The 24,497-nt window shown below is 44.2% G+C and overlaps 1 protein-coding gene across 1 annotated transcript in view; it reads left to right on the top strand.

The window, feature by feature from the left end:
- Window positions 1-24,497, top strand: part of HTT (huntingtin) — a 778,980-nt gene that overhangs the window by 19,436 nt on the left and 735,047 nt on the right. The window contains exons 3-5 of the mRNA XM_078772674.1: window positions 15,139-15,259; window positions 18,188-18,247; window positions 21,491-21,570. Of these exons, the coding sequence (XP_078628800.1) occupies window positions 15,139-15,259; window positions 18,188-18,247; window positions 21,491-21,570 (261 nt within the window). The remainder of the gene's footprint in view (window positions 1-15,138; window positions 15,260-18,187; window positions 18,248-21,490; window positions 21,571-24,497) is intronic.

Raw genomic sequence — 24,497 nt, 5'->3', positions numbered from 1 at the left:
CTGTACGTACATTTTAATATTTTTAAAATGTGCTTTGTATTGTATTTTAAATTGTTTTTTTAGCTTCTTTTATTGTTAATTTATGTACTATTTTATTTATTTTAAATATATTTTTAAGGATTTTTTTTTTTTTCCATGTCTCGGAGTGACGTAAAGTCGCACATAATGACGTTCGCTGAACTGAAATTTACTCTAGAAGAGTGGTGTAAAGTCGGATTTGACGTAGGTCGAAATGGCGTAAAACGGGGTATGACTGTATTGGAAATTTTTCAAAAAAAATACCCTTAGGACATACCAATGGGAGAGATAGGTGCATGCCAGAAGTTTGGTACGATTTCACAAAAGTTTGAGGGAGTAGTTCAGTGACAAGACAACACAAGACAGACACCGCACAGGTATATATATATATATATATATATATATATATATATATATATATCTATCTATCTATCGATCTATCTATCTATATCTATCTATCTATCTATCTATCTATCTATATATATATATATATATATATATATATCTATATATATATCTATATATATATATATATATATATATATATATATATATATATATATATACTGTATATATATATATATATATATATATATATATATATATATATATATATATATATATATATATATATATATATATATATATATATATATATATATATATATATATATATATATATATATATCATATCTATCTATCTATCTATCTATCTATCTATCTATATATATATATATATATATATATATATATATATATATATATATATATATATATATATATCTATCTATATATCTATATATATATATATATATATATATCTATCTATATATATATATATCTATCTATATATATCTATATATATATATATCTATATATATATCTATATATATATATATATATATATATATATCTATATATATATCTATATATATATATATATCTATATATATATATATATAAATATATATATATCTATATATATATATATATATATATATATATATATATATATATATATATATATATATATATCTATATATATATTGTTGCGGAAATGAGGATTGCGTTTTTTTGATTGTGTTGTATTGTATTGTAAATTGTTGTGAAATATGCATTAGTCTGAGCCCTCCTTGCTCCAGTCTGTTGTATAAAGGTCAAAGGGCGTTCCGGTAGTTAATTCCATAAAGCATACATTGAAGGACACTATAATACCCTTGTTCAGTAGTTTATTTCCTTATTCTGTGTATTAGGTTAAGGCGTTGTCTTCCATTAAAATGACACTCCATTGCACCAAGTGAAATAGATAGATCCCCTTTCATTCCCATTCCCAAAAACTGCAATTGCCAACTGTTCCCTCCGCGACTCCATTCGCCACGAGGTAGGCTCGGAGAAGACGGGCGTGTCTCCACCTCGTCATAGAGGGGAGGAGTGAGCCAGCCCCGAACAACCAACCAAGCACGAGGGGTTTGGTTTGAGAGGGCGGAGGAAGAGCGATCGAGGAGGTTCGCGAAGGTTGAGGGGCGGGGCCTATATAACCCGCCGCGGGACGCTCCCCAAAGAGATGAGTTCTGAGTTCTGCAAAGAGACGAGCTTCAGAGAGAAGTGCGCAAGGAGGGAAGAGAAGCGAGAAGGAAGCCTTTAACACAAGTGCGCGAGAGAAGCGCGGGGAAGCCTTGAGAGAAGTGCACGACGTCACCCTGCTCGCTCCCAGCCTGACGAGGCCGGGTTTGCTGTGCGCCCTGCAAAGCCTTCCAGCTTGTGGTCCGAGCTGAACCTTCCTCCCGGTCCAGCCAATCGTTCCTGCCTCCATTCCCCATTCGTGTGATTCCGTCTCTGTTTGTTCTGTCAAGGGTATAAGTTAAGCCTGTTTAGATAAGCTAGTAATTTTCACTGTGTCACCTGCTTTTTCCATGTTCCCTGTATATAACCGTGACTGCTCCTTTTGCTTGTGTGTGTAAATAATAAATCCCGTTACTCTTCTGTACGTCTTCTTCTTCCTCTTTACATTCGGTCACTTTAGAGTTTTCCATATTGAATATCTGTGGCGCGATCTGGCCAACGTTCGGGGATCGGGTGAATCGGGGAAACTGTACGACCGCGGGGCCTCCGCTCGGCAAACACAACATCTTATCCGCGGGCCGTAACAATATATATATATATATTTGTTACAGGGTCCTCCCCTATCCCCTGGTCTCGGTAAACCTCCGAACCCTGAGAGGGTCCCCGGCAGAAAGATATGTTATCCTTGGTTGAAATCAACAATGAAACCACACCAAGGGTTATGAACAACCAATAATATATTAAAAATCACACCGGAATCACGACACAACTAATAATAGCAATTCGCCCTACAATCACTATCTTAAGATGTTACCACCTTATCTAGTCCTTTAACCCAAACTCACGGCACTCCCCCAATGTCTCTGTACCCCTCCAAGGCGAAGTCGATTCGCTCCACCGATCGTTGGATCAATGTCCGATCAAAATCAATTGAGGCGTGGACGATCGAAGCAACCCAGAGGTCACGTGGTCCAACACCCAGCACAATAGTGGTGGAATCGAAAACCTCCCAAAGACGTGCTCCGACGTACCCGTTTGCGGTTCAATCAGCGAGTCTCCTCATAATCCTCAAAAGCCACTTTCTTGCACAGCCGTCCCCGGCAACCCACCGGGGAATAATGCCCGGCCGACGTGACAAAAACCTTTTCACTGAAGGCAGCGCGCGTGGCGAAATGCCGGACGGCTTTCACTCGAGCCGGGGCTTCGAGGCAAGGATAATCCGGACCCTCAATGCAGATACCCGACTACGCAGGCTCCACAGCACTCTGGCGATGTCCCCTATCGCACGAACTTCCTTTCAAGGACTCAAAGTTCACTCGCACTGTCCGCTCGACCGCTCGGTACGGAGCTTCAACCAAGATCGTCTTTTTACTTCTCTCCACGCCTCTTCCTCCTCGCTCCCTCCGTCTTCCGGCTCACGATCCGATTTCCGGCCACATTTTACCAGGAGCGCTTTTTAACCTTTTCACCACAATAACCATTTCCTTTAAACAATAATAACCGCCGTTTCCTTTCCAACCCCGATAAGAATAATACTACATCACCAGCAAGGTTATAAGTGGATGACAACCACATCCACGGAAGGGCCGAATCCGTAACAATATATATATATATATATATATATATATATATATATATATATATGTATGTGTATATATATATATATATAATATATATGTGTATATATATATATATATATATATACACATACACATATATATATATATATATATATTGTAACGATTTTGGGAAGTGTGTAACGAATTTGAGAAGTGTAACGGTTTTTTGAGAAGTGTAACAATTTTGGAGGAAGTGTAACGAATGTGAAAACGTTACAATGTGAATGTTACAAACGTACGGTACCACCCTGTTAATGTAAATAATGGTCGCAGTCAGCGTCCTAGTTAATTGCATGGAATATACACGCAGGTCACGATATATCTTTTAAATAGTGTATTTCCTTATTCCATGTAGGCTAAATATGTGTTTCCCACTAGATTGACTTTGCATTGTATCAAACAAAATAAGCGTAGGCCCTTCCAATTTCCCCAAAACCTCCCTTCCATTTGCCTTCCACATTTTGGTCGGTTTTTCTCTTCAACCACCATTGGCCACGAGGTAAGGTTGGAGAAGAAAGGCGTGTCTCCACCTCGTCAGAAGAGGGAAGGAGTGAAACGGCCCTAACAGCCAATCAACACCGCGGTGAGTGACCCGGTAGGCGTGCCCTCGGAGTCGTCGGCTTGATTTCGCCCGAGGTGATAAAAGCGCCTGCAGGGGACTGCTTTGAGAGATGAGCTGGAGAGGAGCAACGAGGCTGCACCAAAGAGAGGCGGTGAGATGCGAAACGCTCCAAGCCAAAGAGGAGAGGTACTCGGCAAGGAGACCAGCTTTGGAGAGACGCGCTGAAAGGAGGGAGACGGCCCCGCCCCAAGAAGAGGAGCAGGTGTGCCGAACCAGCGCGTGGCGTCTCCCGCAGTGGATACGCGACGGAGGGTTTCCCGCCAAAACCGCGAGGAATTGCGACCGGCGGCCTCCCGACCTTGCCTCCATCTCAAGCCTTACCTGCCTGAACCACCCCTGTGTAAGTGTGAACGTCCTGTCCTGCTCGTTGTCTTGGGGCTAAGTAAAAACGAATAGTGTAAGTTAAGGATTCGCTGTGTCACTGTTTCTTCCATCCTTTGCTTGTGTGTGTATAATAAATCTGTTCTTCCTCCGTATTCTTCTTCTTCTTTTTCATTCTCTTGCGATCGCTTTAGAGATTTCCCGATTGAATATCCGTGGGGCGATCTGGTCAACGTCGGGTGAAATCGGGTTTTAATCGGGGAGTAACTGTTCGGACGCGGTTAAATACACCACCGCTCGGTCAATATAACATCTAAAAGCCGCGTCTGTAACAATTGGTGTCGAGGAGTTGGATTCGAACCTGGGACTAAATTTGTTAGGCCCAAATTTTGGAACACCAATTGTACTATTAGAGTAACAATTGGTGTCTGGGAGTGGAATTCGGGTCCCGAACCAAATTTTTAAAACATCTAGAAAAAAAAATTTTTGGTCAAAATTACGAGCTGCCGAAATTTATTTTGTTTTATAAAGCAAAACCCGAATTTTGAGATCGCGCCATGGACAATCAAGGCGATCGGAAGTCGGTGGAGAAATAGACAGGGTGGAATCGACCCAGGACCTCGGGGAAATGTATATGGAGGATAGGGAGGAGGCGAAAAATAGCAATGTGGTTGCGGAGGTTTCAGACGCACAGAATGGCGCCCTCGCGCACGTGGTTGAGGGGGCCACGGTCGCGGAACCAATGAGCGCGGCCCAAATACAAGCCTTCATGGCCCAATTCATGGTGGAAATGCAGAAAAAAAACGACAGTATGGAACAAATGGAAAACAGAAGGAGGGCTGATAGTGAAAAAATGGAAAGCAGAATTATGGGGCAAATGGGGGTAATGGGAAACCAAATGGGGGTAATGGGGAACCGGATGGATGCTCAGGGTGAGCGATTGGAGGGCCAAATGGGGGTAATGGGGAACCGGATGGATGCTCAGGGTGAGCGATTGGAGGGCCAAATGGGGGTAATGAGGGACGAAGCGAGGGGTACCGGTGAGGGATTAGAAAAGAAATTTGAGGGATTAGACAAGAAATTTGAGGGGTTAGACAATGGGATAGAAGGGGTGAAACATGGGTTAACGGGGGTGGAAAACAGAATGGCTGCCCAGGAGAATCAGTTAGAGGGGGTGAAAAATGGGTTAATGGGGTTAGAAAATAGGATGGAGGACAAATTGCGGGAAATAGGGGAACAATCCGCCCGGGAAATCGAACAGATGGGGAACCAGATGGAGGAAATACGACGAGGGGTGAGTGAGGAGGTCTCGGGGCTACGCGAGGAGGTAAAGCGAGGCGAAAAGCGTATAGAGAAAGAAGTGAGGAATAATACGGCTAAGTTACAAGGGGGAATAGAAGATCTGACGGAGGAGGTGGAGCAGCTGACAGAGGGACAAACTAAGTTAGTGGAGCAGGTTCAAAAGAACACTGCGGTACTAGGAGGGTTAAAGGCGACACAAAAAGAAATTAAAAACGAATTAATAGCGACGCAGAGGCAATGTCAGATGGTACGGGAGGAACTGACAATGAGGGTGGAGGAGGTGACAGAGATAATGGAGACAAAGGACCGGCAGGTGAGGATGCACATAGAGACGGTCACGGTAGCCTTAGAGGACGAACTTGAGGGGACGCACCGAGAAATAAAAGAGGTTAAACAAAAATTAGAGGAAGTGGGAGAAAAGGTGAGTGAAATTAAGAAGGGACGAACAGAAACTAAAAGAGAAATCCAGGAGGAGGTGATGGAATGTGTACAAGGTCTGTGTTCAAATCATGATGTGATGCTCACTAACCAAATAAAGAGTTTGCAGGTGGCAAAGAAGGTGCGGAGACGAAGTACGGAGGTGAGTGGCAATGTACATGATGTGAGGAAAGCTTCAGTCGGCTTGGGGATTGGTTTGGATCCGGGTGTTCGTGAAAGGCCGTTGGTGAAGTGTGTGACAGGACAGGTGTGCGAAAAAAGAGGTGTGCGAGAATGTCCGACCATGGGGTGTGTGAGGAAAAAGTGCACGCCGAGGAGTGAGTGTGCCGTCAGGAGTGAGCCGGTCGAAGCGCGTGTGCGAGGGGGTACATGGAAGCGCGGTGTGGTGAGTGTTACGGAGGAAGTAACGAGAGAGTGTACACCTGTGGTGAGTGTTACGGAGGAAGTAACGAGAGAGTGTACACCTGTGGTGAGTGTTACAGAGGATGTAACGAGAAAGTGTACGTCTGTGGTGAGTGTTACAGAGGGTGTAACGGGAGAGTGTGCGCGAGAAAGGTGTGTAACGGACGGGTGCATGAGGAAAGAGTGTGCCGTCGAAAGTAAGGGTGAGTGCGCTGTCAAGAGTGGTGGTGAGAGTAGTGAGAGTGACAAGGAGAGTGAGCTGGTTGTGACAGGTGAGCGAGGATGTACACCTGGGATGGAAGGATGCACACCTGGAATGGTAGAGCGTGTGTGGGAAGGCACATTTGAGTTGGTAGTGAGGCACGTGGTTGGGTGTGCGAATGAGGGCACACCTGTGATTGTCACAGAGGAAGTGACCGAGGAGGGGGCGCGAAGAGGTGTATTTGTGAGGTGTGCGAGCAACGAATGTGTGCCAAAGTGTTCGGTGGTCAGGTGTGTGACCAAGTCGGTGAGCGGAGTGAGTGTACCGAGGTGTGAAAGAAAAGGTACGAGGAGAATGGGAACGGCTGCATGTATGAGCAAGAAAGAGGTAGCGTATGCATGTAAGCCTGCAGGTGAAGCGTCGACGGTAACCGGGTTAAAGGTTAGGTCGACTTTTAGCCGGATCGGGCCCTCGGTGCGTGCCGGGCTTCGCGTGCCGCGAGAACCAGCGGAGATCCGAGCCACGGCGGGTTCGAAAGGACCGCCGTGCGCGATCCACGCTGGGCCTCGCGTGGAGCGGCCGCGTCCGGGCTCCACTAGGCGGAGCGGGCAGCCCGATAGGAAGGGTCGTCATGGCGACCACTTTCTATTGAGACGTGCCGGCAGGTCGAGATCGGGACATTGGATGGCTCCACGCCGAGGTGGTGCATGGGATCTCGGCCCGGGTAAGCCTCCGTCCCTGCCCCGAATGCGGGACGTATCCAGCCGCTGGCACAAAAGAACCCGCGTTCATTGCTCGGCTGTACGAAGCCGGGCTGTAGATGTGAATTGGCGCACTGAGAGGACCTAATAAGTAGACGGGTGATGGTGATAGTGATAGTAGTGATTTGAAACGAAATTTAGAAAAGTGAATAGAATTGGCAGTAAATGGAAAATTTTTGAATTGTTGGATTTGGACGAGCGAAATTGGTAGTGAGAGACCCCCGATGTGGTGGGATGGCAAATCCACCATCCCTCACAGGTGGGGGCAAATGCGCAATAGTTTATGGGGTGGCTATGACAACCGAGCCAGGGAGGGCTTGGATAATTGTAGGGATCTAGCGAAGATGACATTAGGTAACGTTAAGGTTAGTTAGTGACTGATACCTGTAGTGGGGACGCAGGTAGATTAGTGTGGATTATAATGACGTGGGAGCGCAATAGTTTAAAGGGACGACTGGGAAGCGCAAGTTTCAGAGGGGAGTAGTTAGCTGAGATGATGCCGTGTGTGTGAGGATTGAACAGGTGAGAATGGAACAGGTGTGATTGCACAGGTGTGCAACTGACAGGTGAATGGAGCAGTGTATGAGGGAGTCGTGGTGATTGCGTGTTGTGTTGACCAAATGGTCCAGGAAGAAAGGAGGGTGCAGGTGGCACCAGGTATGATTGCACAGGTGTGCAACGACAGGTGAATGAAGAACAGGTGTATGTGGCTGTGTGGAATAAATGGTAGTGTGGAATATCTGGAGTATTGGACTGGATGGTCGTGGAGTGGAGTGGATGGTGCGAAGGTGTGAATGGGGGAAGAGTGGACCCCCATCACGGATACCCGGGGCGGGTAGTGTAAGTGTTAGGTAGAGGGCACAGGTAAATTGTGGTTGGATATTGGCATCTGTGGTGCGGTTGGAAGAATGATGTTTGGATGGGTGCATTAGTGTTGTGGAAATGGCTGGGCGTGTAGCCTGTTAGTGTGTGTAGTTGGTTTGGGCACTCCACCACTGTAAGGATGTCGGCCAGGTGAGGCCGCAGGTGGGCTCTGGGAGCCGGTAGTAGTTGTTGTGGATGGGGCCCGAGGATCCGGAGGACGGACCCGGGTAGCCCAGTGCCAGAGGGCACCATGGGGTGACAGAGCCAGGAGAGGGGCTGTCCCCAGGTAGTTAGGTTAGGGTGAGGAGCTAGGTAAGCTCGGGTGGCAACTACAGTGGTGGAGGTGTGCAGGTGGGTAGACCTGTTGGGAGAGGTACACGTCGCAGCCCAGAAATTGTGCTAGAGCACCGGGAGATGAATCGGGGGAGTGAGACCCCAAATTGAGAAGCACCACAGTTTGGCCAATGGGAATTGGTTATTAGAACCCATAGTGTAAGTTAGCCAATGGATTGGCAGGGAAAGACCCCGGGTAGTGTAAAGTGTGTTAAAGTCATTTAGAGGATAGTTAGGATGAAGGATCTCCTCGCACCATCTGCATCCACTCACCTGAGGTGACAGGTACTCCACACCATGCCATGTTTTGATTATTTTTTATGATGCAAATGTTTGGATTGTGAGACGCATCATGACGTGGGTGTGACATTGTGCTTTGATGTTCCATCTCTGCCTCCTTATGAGGATTGATGATGAATTTGGTGATGGCAAATTTTGAAGTAAAGGGATTGTGGGGACGAATTTGGTATAGGGGAAATATGGGGAAGACGTGACAGTAGTGACGAATTTGTAAATGTGTAGATTTTTGTACATATGGGGTGAGAACAAGGGTAGGGTAGGTGACAGGGGGGTGACGTACGGTAGGGACGAGCTTTCTCACTTCGGCCTCCGTACGCATTTCACCTTGCATTGCCTTATTGACGTGTACCCTTGTGACCTTACCCCTCGCTCAATTGTCTTTCTTTTGTCTCCCACATGACCTGTGCGCCATTGGGTGCCGATGGGAGCGTGCGTGAGGTGGCCATTGTGCGCCTGAGATTCCCAGAACCAGCATGCATTGCGTTGATGTACCACTTTATGGACCGCTGTTCTGCGGCCAAGTACCACTTGATGGACCCCAGGTTCTGGGGCAGGGCACCTCTGTTGGAAACCGGCCATAGTGGCCAGGGAATCTTGCTTGCGGACCTCGGTAAGGTGGCACCTCTGCCAAACAGATGGACCACCCTTAGTTGGCCCCTGAGGCCCTAAATAAAAATGGACACAAGTTGTGCTTTTTATTATGTCCAAATAGGCCGCATGAAGCCAGAAGACGTCGGGAAGAACATCGGCCCAGCAGAGAAAGAGAAGACCACCACCAGTTCTTTTGTTGTGTTTATTATGAGCCATGGTGACTGCGCACTGGTTGGTGCTTTTGGGTGCTTTGTGGTGTTTGGTGCTTTTGGGTGCTTTGGTGGTACTGGTACTGGTGCATCGATGCAATGCGTGCTGTCTCCTCCCTCCCAACAGGAATTTCTTTTTCTTGTTCCCTAAAAAGAAAAAAAAAGAAAAACACAGGTCCTGGGTTGCGTTGTAAATAAGAAATCACGTCATTGTAAATAATGCTCCCCACCGTAAATGTATAGTTTGAGAATAATCCCGTAATTTGGTTAGCTGTGGGCTTGAGTCTGTTAGACAGGATGCAATGCAATAGGGGGACATACTTATTTGTGTTTTAAAATTGTCACACTCAGGGTCAGGTTAATTGTAGAGGGAATTACACCTACGTGCCACACTAAGTTAAAGTTTAATAGGTCCGAGGACGGACCTGAAGAAAGGGGGGTGCAGTGTAACGATTTTGGGAAGTGTGTAACGAATTTGAGAAGTGTAACGGTTTTTTGAGAAGTGTAACAATTTTGGAGGAAGTGTAACGAATGTGAAAACGTTACAATGTGAACGTTACAAACGTACGGTACCACCCTGTTAATGTAAATAATGGTCGCAGTCAGCGTCCTAGTTAATTGCATGGAATATACACGCAGGTCACGATATATCTTTTAAATAGTGTATTTCCTTATTCCATGTAGGCTAAGTATGTGTTTTCCCACTAGATTGACTTTGCATTGTATCAAACAAAATAAGCGTAGGCCCTTCCAATTTCCCCAAAACCTCCCTTCCATTTGCCTTCCGCATTTTGGTCGGTTTTTCTCTTCAACCACCATTGGCCACGAGGTAAGGTTGGAGAAGAAAGGCGTGTCTCCACCTCGTCAGAAGAGGGAAGGAGTGAAACGGCCCTAACAGCCAATCAACACCGCGGTGAGTGACCCGGTAGGCGTGCCCTCGGAGTCGTCGGCTTGATTTCGCCCGAGGTGATAAAAGCGCCTGCAGGGGACTGCTTTGAGAGATGAGCTGGAGAGGAGCAACGAGGCTGCACCAAAGAGAGGCGGTGAGATGCGAAACGCTCCAAGCCAAAGAGGAGAGGTACTCGGCAAGGAGACCAGCTTTGGAGAGACGCGCTGAAAGGAGGGAGACGGCCCCGCCCCAAGAAGAGGAGCAGGTGTGCCGAACCAGCGCGTGGCGTCTCCCGCAGTGGATACGCGACGGAGGGTTTCCCGCCAAAACCGCGAGGAATTGCGACCGGCGGCCTCCCGACCTTGCCTCCATCTCAAGCCTTACCTGCCTGAACCACCCCTGTGTAAGTGTGAACGTCCTGTCCTGCTCGTTGTCTTGGGGCTAAGTAAAAACGAATAGTGTAAGTTAAGGATTCGCTGTGTCACTGTTTCTTCCATCCTTTGCTTGTGTGTGTATAATAAATCTGTTCTTCCTCCGTATTCTTCTTCTTCTTTTTCATTCTCTTGCGATCGCTTTAGAGATTTCCCGATTGAATATCCGTGGGGCGATCTGGTCAACGTCGGGTGAAATCGGGTTTTAATCGGGGAGTAACTGTTCGGACGCGGTTAAATACACCACCGCTCGGTCAATATAACATCTAAAAGCCGCGTCTGTAACAATATATATATATATATATATATATATATTGTTACGGATTCGGCCCTTCCGTGGATGTGGTTGTCTATGTGTATATATATATGTGTATATATTGTAACGATTTTGAGAAGTGTGTAACGAATTTGAGAAGTGTAACGGTTTTTGAGAAGTGTAACAATTTTGGAGGAAGTGTAACGAATGTGGAAACGTTACAATGTGAACGTTACAAAAGTATGGTAACATCCTCGTAATGTAAATAATGGTCGCAGCCGTACTCCTAGTTAATTCCATGAAACTTACACGCAGGTCACGATATATCTTTTAAATAGTGTATTTCCTTATTCCATGTAGGCTAAATATGTGTTTCCCACTAGATTGACTTTGCATTGTATCAAACAAAATAAGCGTAGGCCCTTCCAATTTCCCCAAACATCTCCGCTCTCCAAAGTTCCTTTCAAAAGGGGAGTTGTTTTCAATCCCGCAGGCCGCCATTGCCCATGTGCTTTGAGTCGGAGAAGAAAGGCGTGTCTCCACCTCGTCATAAGAGGGAAGGAGTGAACCAGCCCTAACAGCCAATCAGCACCGCGGTGAGCGACCCGGTAGGCGTGCCCTCGGAGCCGGCGGCTTGATTTCGCCCGAGGTGATAAAAGCGACTGTAAGGGACTGCTTTACGAGATGACTTGGGAGATGACCTGGGAGATGAGAAAAGAGGCGGCACCAAGAGGAGCGGTGAGATGCGAAACGCTCCAAGCCAAAGAGGAGAGGTACTCGGCAAGGAAACCAGCTTTGGAGAGACGCGCTGAAAGGAGGGAGACGGCTCCACCACAAGAAGAGGAGCAGGTGTGCCGAACCAGCGCGTGACGTCTACCGCAGTGGATACGCGACGGAGGGTTTTCCCGCCAAAACCGCGAGGAATTGCGAGCTGCTGCCTCCCGACTTTGCCTCCCTCTCAAGCAATCCACCTCAAGCCCTACCTGCCTGCATTATCCCCTGTGTAAGTGTGAACGTCCTGTCCTGCTCGTTGTCTTGGGGTTAAGTAAAAATGAATAGTGTAAGTTAACGATTCGCTGTGTTACTGCTTCTTCCATCCATTGCTTGTGTGTGTATAATAAATCTGTTCTTCCTCCGTATTCTTCTTCTTCTTCTTTTTCATTCTCTTTCGGTCGCTTTAGAGGTTTCCCGATTGAATATCTGTGGGGCGATCTGGTCAACGTCGGGTGGAATCGGGTTCTAATCGGGGAGTAACTGTTCGGACGCGGTTAAATACACCACCGCTCGGTCAATATAACATCCAAAACCGCGTCTAACAATATATATCTACACATATATATATATATATATATACATATATGTGGTTGTGTATATATATATATATATATATATACACACACACACACACACACACACACACACACACACACACACACACACACACACACACACACACACACACACACACACACACACACACACACACACACAGTCACGTGAAAAAGTAAGTACACCCCATGTAAAGTTTTGACTTTTTCAACATATTTCAACATGCAGCTATTTGATCTTCATTTCAACAATATTGACAGATGAAGGTGATATAATATAACAAATATGAAACATTTACATTTTGTAGTCCATTGTATAATTTAAATAAACATAAATGCAAATTTCGCATGTGGAAAAAGTAAGTACACCCTTTGGCAGAAACAACCTCAAGTAGGCATTTCTTATAACTGTCTACCAGTCTCTGACATCGATTGGAAGAAATTTTTGCCCACTCCTCCATGCAGAATTCTTTCAGCTGTGCGAAGTTTGAGGGGTTTCTTGCATGCACAGCTCATTTCAAATCCCCCCACAACATCTCGATGGGATTTAGATCCGGGCTTTGACTTGGCCATTCCATAACCCTCCATTTCTTTCTTTTCAGCCATTCCTTGGTGGATTCATTGGTATGTTTAGGGTCATTGTCATGTTGCAAGGTCCACCTTCAGTTGAGCTTAAACTTTCTGACAGATGAAAAAAAAAAAAAAACCCACCTTTAGAGGCCATTTTCCCCCGCAAGCGGGGGTTGGCCTTTTTCGGGGACCGTGGTTGTTGTTGTTTTTTGGTCCCCTTTTTGAAGCAATGTTTTACGGCCGGATGCCCTTCCTGACGCCAACCCTTTTTGCCGCCTTTAACGACAAACAGGGAATTACCAGTGAACTGGTACTCAATTAGCTGACCTCGGAAGGATGACAGGCTGAGTCAACCCCCCTGGCGTTAATTCAGCGATCGACCGGGATTCAAACCCAGGATCCTAGGATCCTAAGCCGGCACCCTAGCCGCTAGCCCAACACCAGGGTTCATCTGTTTCTGACAGATGGCCTCACATTATCCTCAAGCACCCTCTAGTACAATGAAGAATTCATAGTGGATTCTATGATGGTGAGCTGCCCAGGCCCTGATGCAGCAAAGCTGCCCCAAACCATAATATTTCCACCACCATGCTTTACAGTTGGTATCAGGTTCTTGTGGTCAAATGCTGTCTTTCGTTTTCGCCAAACGTGTCTTCTGGTACTGTGGCCAAATAGCTCGACCTTTGACTCATCTGTCCAGAGCACATTGTTCCAGAAGTGCTGGTCTTTGCCTAGGTGTTCATTGGCAAACTTTAGTCTTGCCCTGATGTTCTGTCTGGACAGCAAAGGTTTCCTCCTGGCACACCTCCCTTGTAGATCAAATTTGTGTAGCCTCTTTCTAATGGTAGACTCGTGCACTTTGACATCAACAGTGGCAAGAGCTACATGTAGGTCCCGTGATGACATTCTGGGGTTCTTAGAGACTTCTTTCCACATCTTGCAGTCTGCTCTTGGGCTGAACTTGCTGGGGCGGCCTGACCTGAACAAGTTGGCAGTTATTTGGAATCTTCTCCACTTGTAGATGATCTTCCGGACAGTCGAATGATTGATTTCAAATTGTTTGGTGATCTTTTTAAATCCCTTCGAAGACTCGTAGGCATCTTTAACCTTCTGTCTGAAGGCCTCAGAGAGCTCTTTTGATCTAGGCATGGTGACGCCGCACACTTCAACAACAAAGAGCAAACCAAACGAAATGTCTGAGGTTTAAATAAGACAGGTTCCTCCAGGATCCTCTCTAACGATGTTCTAATCATTTGCACCTGAGCTGATGCACCTGATTCTAATTTTAGGTATTTGAATTGGTGATAAATGTAGGGGTGTACTTACTTTTTCCACATGCAAAATTTGCATTTATGTTTATTTAAATTATACAATGGACTACAAAATGTAAATGTTTCATGATATTTGTTATATTATATCACCTTTATCTATCAATATTGTTGAAATGAAGATCAAATAGCTGTATGTTGAAATATGTTGAAAAAGTCAAAACTTTACATGGGGTGTACTTACTTTTTCACGTGACTGAAACGTGGACCTAGACAAATACATGAGACAACCCAAGACTCTTAGCGAGACAAACACAGCCACAGAGCTTGAGGGAAGTGCCATCACTTACCCGGACACTGTGGGTACCAGTGACGTCACAATTATAGCCCTGCCTTTCTCACCGTACTGAACGGGTCATTTCCTCAGGAGGAATTTCATACTCCCCATGGTTGTTTTTGTGTGCTCTTATTCTTTGAAATGCTTCTTTGAAAGTCTAGTATGACTCGTTGTGATCACAGATTTTTGAAGATTCTGATCAATATGAATTAAAGGAGATTTGTTTCATGTCAGGCTTGGTTTATTCTCACCCAAACTAACCAGTATTAATAACAGTGAATGCTGTCATAACGGCAGAAAACACTTGTGGAGGCCTCATTGAGTGTTTGATTGGAGGGCACCTGTTGGGGATCATCCATCATTCAGGTTTTTACCCTTAAACCTTAGACCCTCTCCGAATGTAATGTCCACAAACTTAGTTTGTGGTTTTGTCTGAAGGTGATCCTTTCAGGAGGGGGAGATGGTGCTTTACCTTGTAAGACCATGGTATGTGTACGAATGCTGCACCCGACAGGAGCACTGCAGATTTCACTCGCTGTCTGGGGATTGCCATCGAAACCTTCCTTCTGAGTTGTGATGATGCAGATTCGGATGTACGCATGGTGGCAGACGAATGCCTCAATAAAGTCATCAAGGTTGGTCACACAAGATTGTGTGTGCGTGTACGCGTGCTGGATAGTTGTAGTGTATTTTCTGCTTTGTTTCAGACTGCAAGAGAGAGAACCACCCATTGCAAAATGCAGTTTCAGTTGCTACATCGCTCCCCACAATGCCGTGGGCTTTCAAAGCCTTTCTGGCAATCCTAATTCCCAAAGGAGGGTGCAGGACAAAGATTTGGGAACAAACCTAAGGCATTGGATAAACCTATTTGACCCATGATTAGCAACATCCACACTAAATTATTCATTTATTTGGCTTTGCATGTTGATATATCTCCCAGGTGAACTGAACTTTCTATAATGGAACGTTCTCTTATTCCTGAAACATTAATTTTTGCAGTGATTATGGCTTAAAGACGTAGTACATATTTTGCGATTTAATGCGAGTTATTTCATCCTTTGAACCCTGGTGGCTGGTTCACTGGCTGCCACATGCTTTATTTATTAATGTATTTATTTAATTCATTATTATTATTATTATTATTTTTTCATGGTCTAAGGTTTGGCTGACAGGATGGCCGAGAGGTACGCACCCTCGCCTCTAAGATATCTAGCCTGGGTTCGACTCCCGACCCAGTTCTAAACTGTCATCCTGGTGTTTGCCAGGCAGGGTCATTCACCAATGTGTGTGCCGTCCCTCGGATGGACGTTAAACGGGGAGTCCCTCGGATGGAAGTGCCAGCATGAGTTGGTGGACGTTAAAGATCCCATGGTGTCCTTCACAAAGAGTAGGCGAGTATCACCAGCACCATGACCAAATTCCAAATTCCTGCCCGAACGAGGCGAATGTCAGGCCTGGCCAGGCCGGTTTGTGAAAGACTTGGGCCAAGCTTCCCTCGGCCGACCCCACAAGGTGGGATAATAGTGATCGTTAAAGAGCAACAAATTTCATGGTCTAAGGCTAATTTTATCTTTTTCGCATATGTATATCACAAGCAACTTCCTGAGCAATTAGCGGCTCCGTTATATTACACCGAATCTTTGGTCAGCCATCGCTGCTAATGGCTCAGGAAGTATGAGGGATGTTTTTGTGGAAAATTATTGTGTATCGGAAAGCCGAGTAATAAATGCTGGTTTGATTGGCACCACAAAGTTGAGTGTTGGTGATAAACTCAAAAAAGAAGAAAGTAAGTCTATGATTTGTTTGTCATTGCAAGGCTAGAAGAAACATTTTTACAGGCAGAAAACCAAAATAAAGCAAATTTCAACTTTTCAGTGATTTTTCTCCAGGGAGCCCTGGGTGGGGAGTCTAAAAGTTCAAGGAGCTCAGGATTCAAAAGGTTAAATGTCATTTTTTTTGTGTCTAATGCTGATGAGGGAGCTCATCCATGTATTGCTATATATATATATATATTATATATATATATATATATATATATATATATATATATATATATATATATATATATATATATATTCAACGACATAACAGCGTGACGAGCGCTGTCCCGATCTCCTGTGGACCGAAGTCCTAGACCAAAGCGTCACCTCTGACCCGGAGGCCTCAGCCCGGCCACTCTGTCAACAGACAGAGATTTATTCATTGGTCCCCATTGGCTAAACATCAAGCAGAGCCGCCAATCCAGATTTCGGGCTTATTAACCCTCGTCAGGACGGCATACTGCAAAAAAATCTAACCAATGAGGGCCAAAATCGTCTATTAAGTTGATCAAGGCACCTCCGAGCTTTAATGGTGATCACCAGCCACGAATTATGTCTCACACGGTAAATACCGCATAACCCGCAAGGAACCGACAGCCTGCTCACCATTAAAGCTAGGAGGTGCCTTGATCAACTTAATAGACGATTTTGGCCCTCATTGGTTAGATTTTCTTGCAGTATGCCGCCCTGACGAGGGTTAATAAGCCCGAAATCTGGATTGGCGGCTCTGCTTGATGTTTAGCCAATGGGGACCAATGAATAAATCTCTGTCTGTTGACAGAGTGGCCGGGCTGAGGCCTCCGGGTCGGAGGTGACGCTTTGGTCTAGGACTTCGGTCCACAAGAGATCGGGACAGCGCTCGTCACGCTGTTATGTCATTGATTATAATTATCCCCGCCGATCGCACCGCACCCCCTGGTTTTGGTTTGCACTGGCGGGAACGATGGTCTGTGTGGCAGACAGGCTGTTGGTTCCTTGCGGGTTATGCGGTATTTACCGTGTGAGACATAATTCGTGCTCACCATTAAAGCTAGGAGGTGCCTTGATCAACATATATATATATATATATATAAATAAATAAAACATGAGGTTGATGTTGGATAAAGTCATCCGAGACGATGGAAACATTAACACTGCGTACGGGATTCAAACCTGGGATGGCAGTGCGACGACGCCTTTCTGGGAATCTCGTTTCTGAAAGGAAGGCACAGCACAAAGATTTGTGAATTAAATGAAGGCGTGGGACAAACCTACTGGACTCCAGTATAGCAAAACGCACGAGATCATGATGAGCGATGTGCTCAGATAGGAATGTAAAACAGGCCTCTCCCAACATTTAGCCACAACTTCAAATTAATGAAGCACCGAGTATGACAATTTCAGAATAATGAAACAAATATTCAGATCAGAATCTGAAACCAGCTGATTCAGTCATTGCTGTGTCTTATTTATGACAATGTCATATCAAGGACAGTGCGGATAGAGTATAAATAAGTATAAACATTGAGGTGTCTACCCAGCGAAGTCAGTGAAGCTCAACAAGGTTGTTATTTGTTATTCAGAATTGAGCATTCTTGTTGTATTTATGGTTACTTTTTTATGGATACCACTGCTTGTTAACTCTGGATTGGTTTATGAATGGTACAGGTTTATGTTTATGAAAAATGGTACAGGTTTGCGAATTTGAATTCAATTTTTGAGGTGTGTTTCGGTGATTTGAAGTGTGTTCTTATATGCACTCAGACGCTTATGGACACTCACATGGCACGCCTGCAGTTGGAACTGTACAAGGAACTGAAAAAGGTAAATCATTATTATAAAAAAAAAAAAAAAAAAATTCAGTGTATTCTGATGTTTCAAACGAGGAATAATACGTAGAAATAATTTAACGAAACAAATTGCTCGTTTGTTGCTTGGAATTTTATTTTTATCCTCATGAGAACAATTCTTTCATTTCTCATTTATAAATCATGATCTGCCGACTGGTAGGATCTCTCGGAGGTAATGTACTTGGGCCTTTGAGCTGCACACAATTTGTTTCAATTCTTCGAGTAACAGCACCTGCCAACAAATTATCCGCGTGCTCCGCGAGGAGAGAGTAGCGTTGTAAAGTATGACGTCCTATCGAATGGAATGTTAATCTGGATGTCTCGTCTGCTAGCGCTTGCGGACATTAAATGTTGAATTTTGCGTTTTCAAAGGAGTAGGCCGTTGTGTGCGGTTTCCTCGGTCAAATTATAAAACCTTGCTGTGGGGATGTGCTATGAAGGAAAGGATGAACCATCCAATGTGTTTTGCCCCCAGGAAACTGCTTTGGCAGCTGCTACCATCATATCAGAAATTGGATGAATTTCTCGTAGAATTGAGTGATAATCTGTTATTAAAGCATGTGCATGCGTGCGTGCATAACTTGTATAATGGAAATACGCTTAGTCGATGTCCATAAAATTGTGCAGACGTGCTGAGGGTACCTCCAAGCTGGTCATGGGGACGATCAAAATTGGCCCCTTGCCCTCTGGTGGTGGTGGTGGATGAGCCGACACAGTCAAGTCCTTTGCACCATGATGCTGATTACCCTTGCTCGAGGTTATTGCATTTGCGTCTGTCTGTCACGCTATCTACCCCGAAACAGCTGTGTAGAAATTCACCAAATTTGGTAGTTATGATCACAACATGTGACATGTTTGACCCTGGGACCCTGGGGCAGGGTCAAAAGGTCAAATAGCAAAAAATGCAATTACGAGCACATTTTTAAAATGAAATTTTGTATATTTAATCAACATTGGAAGGATGCATGAAATATGTCACTTTTTTGGATGACACCCAACTTCATGCCCCAGGGGGTGGTGACTTTGGGTCACAGGGGTCAAAGTGGGAAACACTATTTTAACTAAAAATTTGATATTGGGTCATTCCAGGTGGAGGTTTTTGCAATTTTCCAACTTTGCTTTAGGTGGGAAGCGTGGGGTTTTGTGATGACATGCCATTGACTTCCCTTTAGTTTTATTTATCACCAGTGGTAATGGAGAATTTTCTGGGGTTGTAAGGGGGTGGGAATCAGGGTAAGGAAAGGGGATAAATTGAGAAGAATGCAATTGCAAAGAGGAACAAAAGTGCAGCAGGTTAGAGTAGACTTGAGGAAGTTGGGATAGGGAGAAAGTGAGGTTTCAGAAAATATTAGCATAGATTGGTGAAATGGGGAATGTATGAGGGTTTAAAAAAAAATGAAGATCCCCCTTTGTGTATGTAATATATAGATTTCCCCCTTTGTGTATGTAATACTGTTGATTTCTCTCTTTGTGGATGTAAAACTGTATATTGATTTCCCCCTTTGTGTATGTAATACTGGATATTGTTTTCCCCCTTTGTGTTTGTAATACTGTACATTGATTTCCCCCTTAGTGTTTGTAATACTGTATACTGATTTCCCTCTTTGTGTGTCTAATATTCCTGAGAGTTTGCTTCTGTATCCATATTGTCCATCCCGTGTGTCCCCCGTCCATAACCCTCGTTCCTCCCCACATCTCTTATTTCTACAAGTCTTCCTCTATTTTGTCCCTCAGCGCTGCTGTTGGTGTGTTTTCCCCACCTCTATTTTTACCCCCTCTATTTGGATGAAAGAAAAACCCTTTACAATCTTCTCTCAAACTGCTTAACTGATCAATGCAAAACTTTAAATTTGTGATCAACTTCCCAAGGTAAATAGTTTTTTTTTAATGATGTAATCAGTCACATGGTATGGCAGCCATATTGGATCATAAGAAAAACTTCTAAAAATCGTTACCTCCGCCACCGAAGGTGGATGGAGGTTATGTTTTCACCCCTGTCTGTCTGTTTGTGAACAAGATATCTCAAAAAGTTGTGGACAGATTCAGACGAAATTTGGCAGAGAGGTAATGCATGTGACACGGACGAAATGATTAGATTTTGGTGAAGATCCGGATTCGGATCCGGCGACTAGAATTTTAAAAGTGATTCTTTACCATTGGGAGATGGGGCCAAAACGATACATAGCAGGATATCTCAAAAAGTTATGGACGGATTTGGACGAAACTTGGTGGACGAGGACTATTCGATTCGATTTTGGTGAAGATCTGAATATGGATTCGGATATGAGAATTATTTAATTTTTGAAGTGATTCTTCACCATTGGGAGATTGGGCCAAAAACTATACATTACGGGAAATCTCAAAAGGTATGGATGGATTTGGACGAAACTTGATGGACAGGTTGTGTGTGTGACTAGGATGAATCGATTGGATTTCGGTGAAGATCTGAATATGGCTTCGGATATGAGAATTATTTAATTTTTCAAGTGATTCTTCACCATTGGGAGACAGGGCTAAAAACGATACATAGCAGGATATCTCAAAAGGTTTTGCATGGATTTGGACGAAACTTGATGGACAGGTTGTGTGTGTCACCAGGAAGAATCGATTCAATTTTGGTGAAGATTCGGATGCGGCCAGTAGAATTTTTAAAGTGATTCTTCACCATTGATTGATATTGCCAACCAGGCGGAGGTATGCTCTCTACTGAGTGCCGTTCTAGTTTTCTATGGAACACCTTAACCGATCAATGCTAAACGTAAAATATAAGATCGACTACCTGTGGCAAAAATTGATTTAAAGAAGCTGATCCGAAACACAATATGGCTGCCAGTGATGTTGTAATACAAGAAGTGGGTCGTATCTCAAAAATATGAATTATAGATGCCTTGGAGTTAGTTTGACCTTATCAAATCGGGATAATTTGGACACAACAAGAAGTGACCTAATTCCGGAAGAGGGCAATATCTCAAATTAAAGCTCATAGACAGCAGGTAGTTGCACTACTGTGAACATAATGTCATCACTACTTGACTTAAAATGTGTATTCGAAATCCAGCTTGTATTTTTACCTTGATCCATCTGGCACTCCAAATTTTTGGCAACCAGTCAGCTGAGCTACAGGACCATTGGTCCTCTATTTTTTGTCTTATTTTGATGATTATTCTATGCCTCCTTTTCTAATTATTTGTATATGGTGTTGGCGGTGTGCTTACAGAATGGATCGGTGCGTACACTCCGTGCAGCCCTCTGGCGTTTTGCTGAGCTAGCTCACCTCATTCGCCCACAGAAATGCAGGTGTGTGTGTGTTTGTGACTTCATTTTCACGAGTGAAACACTTATTACTTGCAAAATCGGAGGTTCCCAACTATATTTGTTGGTCTGGTGTGTGATTCTGTCTGTCTGGTTGTTTTTCTGTCAATCGCCTACAGGTCGCAATTCTCTACCGATCTTCATGAAATGTAACCACTTTGTGGAGCTAGTGAAAAGTAGAAGCCTGTTGTTCCTGAGGTTCGAGGGTCCAGGTCGAATAAAATCGTGAATTTTCATCAAATTGACTTGAGATTTTAACAGAACTTGGACATTGGATCACTGAATTTTTTCACCAAAAACCAGTATGACTATGATCGATTTAGCCATTTTGATGTGGAAACGGTTTCCATGACAAGTTTCACTTATATCTACTATAAATGGACGAGATGTGTGTGTGTGTGTGTTGGGTTTGGAACCACTGTAATTCTCCAGCACACTTTCAAACTTCTATAAATGGGGAACAATTGGTGAGGATGGTGTGCGTGTGCGTGTGCGCTTGCATGCACGCAGTGTGTCATGTTTTTTTCTGGAGTTCTATTTTAGCTTTCTGATGTGGGGTGTGACATACCAAAATGATCGTCATGATCTCCTGAGTCGATTAGGCTAATTAACTACAAATAATCCGGAAGAATTCCTATGTTTCTAAACGCTCACCATGTTAAGGTGTATAGAGCAGCTCGAGACATCCTTCCATGGCATTCTAATTACAAAATAAATAACAAAAAGAATGATAACATTGTAACAAAGCATATATAAATATTTATAGTATTAACAACAATAATAATAGTCGTATAATTTGGCAATAATAATAACGAATGTATAATCCGGGTTTGGTGAAAGACCAGCTTATGCTCAAGCAGTACAGCAGGCAGGTGGGCTACAAATCCGTGAAGACAAAGGAAAGTTTGGTCAAATGGACCAACGGGCCCGCTCGTACTATAAGAGGAGCCGTGCATGCGAGTTCCATCCGTTGCTTGAACAGTTCGCCTGACTCCTCCCACAAATTTTATACTACGGCTGCCAATTTAGGAACCCTTTATATTTACCCTTTAGAACTACATTGATGCATGTTGTTACTATTCATCCAGTCAAATTAAAGCAGTAAAAGTTTATAATTAGCTGGATTTACGAGTCGGGAGACCTGATGTTTCAGTGAGAATCCACTTGGTCAAGGCAGACATTGAAGTGAAGAAGCTTGAGAATAGCCACGTGACTTCTATTAGTAGGGTGAGTTGGTATGTAGACCAATCCGGGCGCCACGTGACGGTTGCAGACAGTGTGGGAGATATGTTTTTGCCTTGGCCCACGTATGACATGTTTCCTTTTTATTGAGAGATGATGATTCAACTCTTTCCAAAATGGATTCCTTTACACCTCTTTCAAACCACCTTTTTCTCTGTCTAAGATAACCTCTTGATTGTTGACAATCAACTTGATTCCTTGACAGCGGAGTTCAAACACTTCATGAGCTGAACGATGATGTTGGTTCATCCGGGCCTTAAGAGTCTCCTGAGTTTCTCCTACGTATTTCTCACTGCATGATGGATCCCCACATCTGATGCCATACACCAAGTCGCGTTTCTTATCCTTCCGGATCTTGTCCTTAACATTAACTAACTGGCTGTGAATAATTCTGTGTGGTTTCTATGATGTAACAATGCCAAACTTGGAGAAGGATCTTCTCACCTTCTCAGACAGCCCAGGCACATACGGAATGGTGACTTGTGTCATGTTTGCGTGAGCTGTGTCCTGTTGTTGTTCACCGGACGTGGTGCTGTTTTTGCTACTTCCTGCTTTTAAAGACCAAATTCAGCTTTGATCGCTGAATTAACACCAGGGGGGCTGACTCAGCCTGTCATCCTTCTGAGGTCGGCAAATTGAGTACCAGTTCACTGGTAATTCCTTGTGTGTCGCAAGAGGCGACTAACAGGGTTGGCGGCAGGAAGGGCATCCGGCCATAAAACATTGCTTAAAAAAAGGGGACCAAGGTACCCAAAAAAGCCCAACCCCTGCTCTGCGGGGAAAAAAGGCCTCTAAAGGTGGTTCTGCTTTTAAAGACCAACCGGGGTAACCACACTTACTGAGAACACACCTGATATTCTCCTTCTCATGTAATTTCCCCTTATGTGTGGTCGGAAGAGTATTTGCATGACAGAAAAGAGTGCAAATGACATATGATGTATGGATCAGTGAATGGTGTGAATGAAACTGCAAATGGGGGTTGGTATGTGTGGGTTTCCTGTGCACCTCAAAATCCCAGCAGCCGTCACCATTCATGTGAACCTTGCCATAAAGAAAGGGTAACTGATTGTTGTTGTATGGTTCTTGTGTGAACTGGATGTTCTCGTCCACACTGTTCAGGTAATTAAATAATTCTTGCTGGTCACACTTCTTTATATCTACAAAGGTGTCATCTACATACCTCAGCCACAACTTGGGTTTGGAACCACTGTAATTCTCCAGCACACTTTCAAACTTCTATAAATTGGGAACAATTGGTGAGATGGGGGAGCCCATAGTAGAGCCATGTTATTGTCTGAAAAACTGGTCTCTGTGTGTGAAGTAGGTCGCGTTCAAGCACAAGGACACCACATCCACAATCTGATCCGCATGGAGGTTAGTACGTTCCTGAAGAGTGCTGTCCTTTTCAAGGCATTCACGAATTACAGACAAGGCATCTGTCTGTTCTCGGGATGGAGATGAAAAGAGCACTGGCATCATAAACAACGGCCTCTTCTTTCTCCACCATTAGGTCCTTGGTCTTAAACAAAGTCTTCAGTATTACCGCACATGATGATCAGACAAACCAACCAGGGGTAATCCTTCTTACAAATCTAGCCACATTATGCGTGCAGGAGTCCACACTGCTCAAATTAGGTCTGAGTGGAATCGGATCTGGCTTGTGTATCTTA

The sequence above is a fragment of the Myxine glutinosa genome, chromosome 2 (genome assembly GCF_964187855.1).
Source record: "Myxine glutinosa chromosome 2, kmMyxGlut1.1, whole genome shotgun sequence".
In the NCBI taxonomy this organism is placed as follows: Eukaryota; Metazoa; Chordata; class Myxini; order Myxiniformes; family Myxinidae; genus Myxine; species Myxine glutinosa.
The sequence above is the reverse complement of the archived record's forward strand: the minus strand, read 5'-3'. Positions and strand labels throughout refer to the sequence as shown.